The sequence below is a fragment of the Aureococcus anophagefferens genome, assembly GCF_000186865.1.
Source record: "Aureococcus anophagefferens unplaced genomic scaffold AURANscaffold_47, whole genome shotgun sequence".
Classification (NCBI taxonomy): Eukaryota; class Pelagophyceae; order Pelagomonadales; family Pelagomonadaceae; genus Aureococcus; species Aureococcus anophagefferens.
In genome coordinates this window covers 211,449-218,361 of record NW_008705602.1, presented here as the reverse complement: position 1 = coordinate 218,361, position 6,913 = coordinate 211,449, and the positions used below count along the sequence as shown (strand labels likewise).

The 6,913-nt window shown below is 55.1% G+C and overlaps 1 protein-coding gene across 1 annotated transcript; it reads right to left on the bottom strand.

The window, feature by feature from the left end:
* Nucleotides 1-404: 404 nt before the first annotated feature.
* Nucleotides 405-1,268, bottom strand: AURANDRAFT_33534 (hypothetical protein; the record flags this gene model as incomplete). Its single annotated transcript, XM_009043264.1, has 4 exons — nucleotides 405-609; nucleotides 678-812; nucleotides 859-917; nucleotides 975-1,268. The coding sequence occupies 4 exons, from the start codon at nucleotides 1,266-1,268 to the stop codon at nucleotides 405-407; spliced, it is 693 nt and encodes a 230-aa protein (XP_009041512.1).
* Nucleotides 1,269-6,913: the final 5,645 nt, after the last annotated feature.

Below are 6,913 nucleotides of genomic sequence, written 5' to 3'. Positions count from 1 at the left end.
GATTCCCAACAGGAGAGGGTCACTCTATACTGTCAATGTGGAATGGAAAGAGGGAAAGAGAAGGAAATTGGGGAAAGGAGAAAGGAGCCCCATACTAAAGTGGGGACCTTGGGACTGAACTTAACGAGATAGTAGACTCCGACACGGGGAGGCAGCCTAATAGGTCCACGGTGTGGAGTGACTTTGCCGCAGTGCTGACCTTCCTGCGACATCTCCTAGACCGCCCTTAGTTTGCTATCTCGCTGAGCCTGGGGGCTACATCCTACTCTGCTTGCAACATCCACCCTGAATGAACCTCCCCTACGAATACTCTGGCTCGCCTCGCAACACAAGAAGAGGAAGCAGGCCAAATCTGCGCACGGGCAGGTCGGAAACCAGCGGCCATGCCCCACAATTTCAGCCATTCAATTGTATGTCAAGTCATCATTAAAGTACACATGTACTATTGGCATGTATTGGTCTTCGTCGATGCCCATGCTTTCGAACAGTCCACTTTCATCGGGCATGCCTATTTGATCTAGTGTTTTCTGCATATCGATCTTGACAAAATTTTCATCTTTTAGCTGTTTCCACGTGTAACAGGTGGCATGCGCGTTGTATTCCATGTACCTGCGGGTTCTGGTATTTCGTCTACAACGGGATAGCTTTGGACAATGTCTCCGAAGATGATTCAATACCGTGCTTGAATTTCTTCCATCGTTTCTTCACTGCAAACACTTAGGATGTCAGACTGTTGTGTTAGCACGTTAACGATTCTTAGTTTGCGGACTCGTTGCGACATGTTCCCAATGATATACTGCTTGTCCTTCCACCTAGGTTGTATCGTCAAATTTAACACTGAAACTATGCTCTCGATACCAGGGCAGATCTTGAGGAAGCTCAGTCGACCAATTTGATGCTGGTCCTGATGGAGACACCTACGAAAGAACAAATTACTAATGTTTCATCTACAAGCTGGACCCCGCAAGCTGGACATGTAGAAAGCGACCCATAGGCACATATGGGCGGACGATTCCGAAATCCTCACTGTAATATGATTTTACTTCCATTGTCTTGCCATCAAACCAATGAGAGACATCTCGCCCCGCGTTACAAATCAATGCTTGCGTCATCGTATCTCGATTGGTGGTGATCAGGTCAGTCAGATTGAATACTTTGAAAAACACCGTAACCCAAGCATCGGTTGCAGAATTATGTGCCGCCACCTCCTCTGGAGTGTAGTATCGTCGGCGAGTCCCGTGTTGTCGGGGAAGGAGTTGATTGCTCATCGGGCAGTTTTCAACAAGCTTGCTGTTGCAACAGTCCAACGCAACGAGGGGGGCAGCAAGTATCCATCTAAAGTTCCCCAGGGGCTCCAGTGCACTGGGAAGCCGATCCGATGGGCAGCGCCCGACTTTGACGCCCGCGTTCGGCGGCTCGGTCCGCCGGGCGCCCCGGCGGCCTTCGAGCCCGCGCCGCGCCGGTGGGCGGTCTTCGACGCGCCGCTCTCGATCTCGAGAAACGAGCACGATTTCGGGGCGAACGGGGCCTCTGGATCCGGGCCATTTCGACGCGTCGAGGGGCGATATGTCGGTCCTGGTGCAACAGAAACTGGGCCGCGCTGGTGCGATCGCACAGGGACCTTGTTGCGATGGGATCGCACCGGCGCGGCCCAGTTTTTATGTCCATCATCACGCGCGCGCGCGTGGCAGCCCCGGCGGTGCGCGTCGAGCGCTCCGAGTGGTCGTCGTGGTCAGCGCCGGGCCCAGAGGACGATCTACGCGGCTGATGCACTCGAGGGGTGTCTGAGAGGGTCTCGAAGCGGTCGCGGGTGTCCCCAATGCGCGTTTCTCGGGTCGTTGACCAGGTTTGAGCCGCGGCGCGCGTCGTGCTTGGCAGCCCGTCCACAGCCGAGTTTCGGCATGGATGGCTGCTTTTCAGCTTTGGTCCTCCAGAGGACATGTTGGACGGACCCCTGATGCGCCGGGGTCCAGCGGGAGGGTCGCCAGGGGGTGTTTTGGCGCCCACCATAATCACTGTTCATGACTACTCAGAGAGTCCAATCGATCAATGGTCTATCATAGAGGTCTATCAGTTGACTCATGAACTGTTTAAGCACAGTTGATTAGACTGAGCGGAGGGGGAGGTCAAGCGGGGCCAGGGCGTGGTCTGAAAGGCCTGCCGTCGGCCCGGGGGGGACGGCGTCTCCCCCGGCTCTCCCCCACCGGCGAGTGCGTCCGTAGATGGCACATGCGTCGGTGTTTTAAGTCGAGGCCCGCGCGAGGCGCGCGGGACTGGACAGCGCGCGCCAGGTCTGCGGCGGAGGCGTAGGTACGGCAGATGATGTCGCCGGGGAAGGTCTGCTTGGGCTCGGCGTAGCCCACGCCGCAGAGGCTGGCGCCGTGGGTCTCGGACGTGCACGCGGTACCTAGCCAAGTTTTGTAAGGATTAGTTCGCTAAGCATGTGGCAATGTGCCCCTTGATCAGGTCGTCGGCGACATGGACGACACGGCGCCTGGCGACGGGCCCATTGCTGCTGTCCATGTGGTTGTCTGCGGGGATGTAGAAGTGCGTGTTTTGTGCCATGACGGGCACGTCGCGGCAGCCCTTCGAGGCGTGCGCGGTCCCGCCGCCGTCGAGCAGCGCGGCCGGCGTGAAGTAGTGGCTATATAGGAAATGAGCCGTAGTGATTATAATTGCCCAACGTAGATACTATAAACGATGCGAGCCATTCGCTTAAAGGTCTGCATCTCCTTCAATATTAGCTGTGCGCCCCGAGCCATCAATGTCCCAAAGTCCATCATAGACTGTGAAGTTTATTCCGTCAAGGCTTAGTTTTGCTTATGCACCCACGCTAAGTATCTACACGCGCAAAGGCCGAGGCAGCGACTGCGATCGTGTCTGAGAGCAGCGTAATGAGACTGCCGTCTTTCGCTCGCAAAATATCATCAAGTGACCAAAACTCGCAATCTTTGAGAGCCAAGTGTACTGAATGCTCTGGCAATCGCTGAAGAATTGCATCGGTCGCGTTGATTGCGCCTGGTCCATCCTTCATGGCATTGCGGGCAAGCTCTCCAAGACGACGGCGGAGACGCTTCGCGGCATCCATTCTAGGTTCGAGCTCGAAGATAGACGCATCCGGTGGGAGTCGTATGATGGGCTCTGATTTCCGATCATCGAGGAAACTTGCTGCAGCCTTCGAGACGCGGTAAGGCCGGTCATCGTTTGCAAGAATGACACGCCTATAATGTACTGGTGCAGTCATGTGGTCGAGACTGGCACGGTTCGCATACCACGGAATCTTGCGTTTTGTATCGTTGTGACAGCGCCTCTTGCAGCAGAGGGCATCGAGGAGTCTGCAGGGTGCGTAATTTTTGGAGATCATGGAGCTTCCAATTGGTTCACCACAACAGATACACCTATATTTCTGGGACACGAGCAGTGTATATTCGTCTTTTGCAAATGAAAGGGGCAACCGAGTGCCTTGGCTAATTTCGTCACTGACACCAACAGTGCGATCGAGAAGAGAGTCCCTTGAGTGGGCCTCAGAGCTCATACCTCGGGAGCTTGGATTTGGTTGAGACTGAGGCAAAGACCGACGCAGGGTTTGAGTGCGAACACCTTTGCCTGCATGAGCATGTCTGCGCAGTACTGCCAGTGTGGCAAATAATGGTGGCTCTGCTGCAGTGGTAGACGCCACCCGAAGGGGTTGCCAGAGACCCAGTGTAACAGAGGTTGCAGCAGCCTAAATCCCATAGCTGGCGCCACGTGCTGAGTTAGGAAACGACAATCAAGAATGCGTTCACATGACACGGATACACGTGCACCTCCGTCATCTTTTAGAGTATTGGTGATATTACCCGCCATGTCAAAGAATGGCAGCTCAATGTCAGTCAAGCTCTCTGCCTCGTCAAGAAAGAGCTTAATCGCCCTCCCGACGGCAACATGGGTGCCCGCACGATCTGCCAGGCGAGCAAGGTACGCATCCATGAGTTTGACCCCAGGTGAAGCAAGGGACGCGATTGACGAGTCTTTCCCAATCGGGTTTGCATCAGCACAGCGCGCGAGCACCGCAGCCTCGACGGCCCGGAGCCTGTCCCGCTCAACGAATGCAAAGTCAAGATCACCATCGCTGTCGTCAAGCGAAGAAAATGCACGGACACGAGCATGCAGCAGCGCAAGTGCTGGTTCGCCACATCGGACCTAGAGCAAGTTTTACGTCCAAAGGCGCCTCAAACATGTAATGGCGTGCATCATTGTCATCTATTCGACCTTCGTGCTGAACGCTGGCTTTGGACGACTGCAGTGCGCCGTGGGCGCCGCAGGCAGGCGTGCTCGAGCTCACTTGCATAGCTTGAGCCAAAACAATCATCACAGTGATCACATGATTCGAAAGTGACCTGATTTGAAATGATTCAGCTTTGACTGCCGGAAATTTCAGTGCGTCCCAATCATCTGTCAAATCCGAGCTATCCCAAACCATTACGCGACGCTGAGTATGACAGCAGTCTCTAACGCGACGTGGAGAATGTAGCGCAAGATTTTCCGAGAACGATAGGTTTCAACTTCGACTCCCAGAGCCTTGGCTTCGTTCAACACCTAAGTTGCAACTCATACTGAACAGGCAAAAGCCAGACCCGGCAGCGAGCGAAAACAGGTGCGACGTCGCCCTGCCGTTTCGCACGCCAAGCCATTCTTTTACTAACTACCCGGTTTGTAGTGCCACCAAGGGAGCGTCTAGCGCGACGCCATGCTCGCTTCCAGTTCTCACGCGCCACATTTGCCAACGAAGGCTTGAGCGTGGAGTTGAAGAGCGTTGGACTCTGATCAAGTCGTAATTCAGTGAAAAGAGCATCATCACATCGTGCAAGTTGAACAGCATCACGCCATGGTATTAGCACTGTTGCCCCTGAAACATCAACATCGCTGCTGGCTGCCAACGCACGTGCACATGCGCGCATCATGCAACTTGCCCCAACCTCGGCTTGCTGTGTAATAGAGAGCGCAAGTGATATATGAGACATGCGCTTGAGAGCTTTGTGCCTGGGCCCACACTAGCGGTTCCCGAATGTGTTCAGCAGCGAACGACCGGACGCAGAGGAGCGCACTCAAGGACCGTATTGGCGAGGGCCTTGCAGAGCAAAATCTGCACGCACGACCCCTCGCCAGTGGATCTCTTAGACATAGTTTTCCACCTAATGGCGACGACTATCTTTGTTTGAATAGGCTCCCGTAAAATAAGCCAGGCGATACCCACCTGGCTCGAACCGGTGTCGCACACGCCATGTTAAGCGCTCGCACCTTGAGCCTCGTGTTCCCATTCACGGTTGTGATACAGATAGAGTGAGGTCGTTGCCGAGGGCATTTTGGAACAGCTACATTTGGCATGTCTTGGACTACTGCGACAAATTCAGTCACTGTGACCGTAGTCTTGATAGGTAGTTGCGGCTGTGCGGCTTGAGAATCTCTGGTAATCCGTGTCATGGGGACCCGACGAATGACAGGCGCGGGCAACAAGCTGGCCCTGTAGGGGCGCCAACCAGTTGTTGGTGGGTGCACCCTATCAGACACGCAACAGTAGTATGCTGCGCCTATGATGTGTCGGCTCCTCAAATACCTAATGAGATGTGTAGTTTCGTCCATGATACAAGACTGGAACGCAAGCGACGACTCTCAGCGGAGCGGGGGGGAAGGTAACAAACCAGGAAGACCGCGACAGAATATGAACTATTTCATAGCCTGCGTCAGTCCCGTAAGTTGTGATGTGAGCCTTACCCAGCCTGTGGTGTGTTTGAACGCTATATGCTTCGCGGAGTTGACATGCACCCGCGAGCGTGACTTCCACCGCTGAAGGCGGGGGCGGATCTTCTGTAGTTGCCTTTTTCAAAGCCCGAGGTGCGGGAGGACGCACAAGCCGCAAGACTTTGCGTTCGTCGTATGCGACGAAAGGTGCGTCGAGGCTAGGATCATCGCTGAGGGGTACAGTCTGTGCGCCGTAGCGCTCTGTGAGCAATGAAAGTGGTCCAAGGCCATTGAGCAACGCCACACGAGCAGCCTGAGACCTATGACGCTGCCATGAATACGCTGGCCAATATCAAAGACTCAGACAGTCACGCAACAACCGATCGGCCATACCAAACATCATCTATCTTAGGCGACGCGAAAAGCTCACGAAGCGCCTCGAGCAAGACCCCTCGCTGTAGGGCATACCGAAGCCACGCGCGACAACTCCCGTGCGCTGTGCAAACGAACGCGCTAGAGTCTGAGTCCTCGAGGCACTGACGCAGCGCGCCAAACAATGGGACAGCGGATACAGCATTCACTAGCGCCGACCGGAAGTGCGGTGTTTCGAATTCGCACCACGTGTCGCAACGTGCACCGCAATTCTTGTCTAGTCCAGGCACGCTATCGTCACGCAAGCCGCGCAAACGCGCGTCCTGGAGCCGAACAATGGCCGCTGGTACTGCGGGTGGGCGTAATCCGAAGAAGAGAGCCCCATCCATCGCATCGCACAGTGCTTCAACCCACACCTTGCCGGATATCACACCCTGCCGTAAGAGCTCTTCGTCAGAACTCGTGTGTTTGTAAAGCGCTCTGCATGCATCGCTGACAGCGCAGACGAGCGCATGCAGCTCTGGCGCTAGATTAGCATTTGCCTCTGCTGTCCCTGAAGACCATGCTGCCTTCACACGTGACTGCAGTAAGGATCCATAAAAGGATAAGGGTTTCATGCGCCATCAAAGGAGTTAACTGGGGCCGGCAAGGGCCAGCGCCCGCGCCCGCCCAAGGCGGCGCGCCGGCGGGCTAGCTCGTCTAATCGGGGTCGGACGTAACGGCTTACCTAACATGTTACTTACGACTTACATTCGGCCAAAACGACTTACCTGACGGGTTACTTTCGGACTCCACGACTTACCCGGCGGCCTACCTCGGC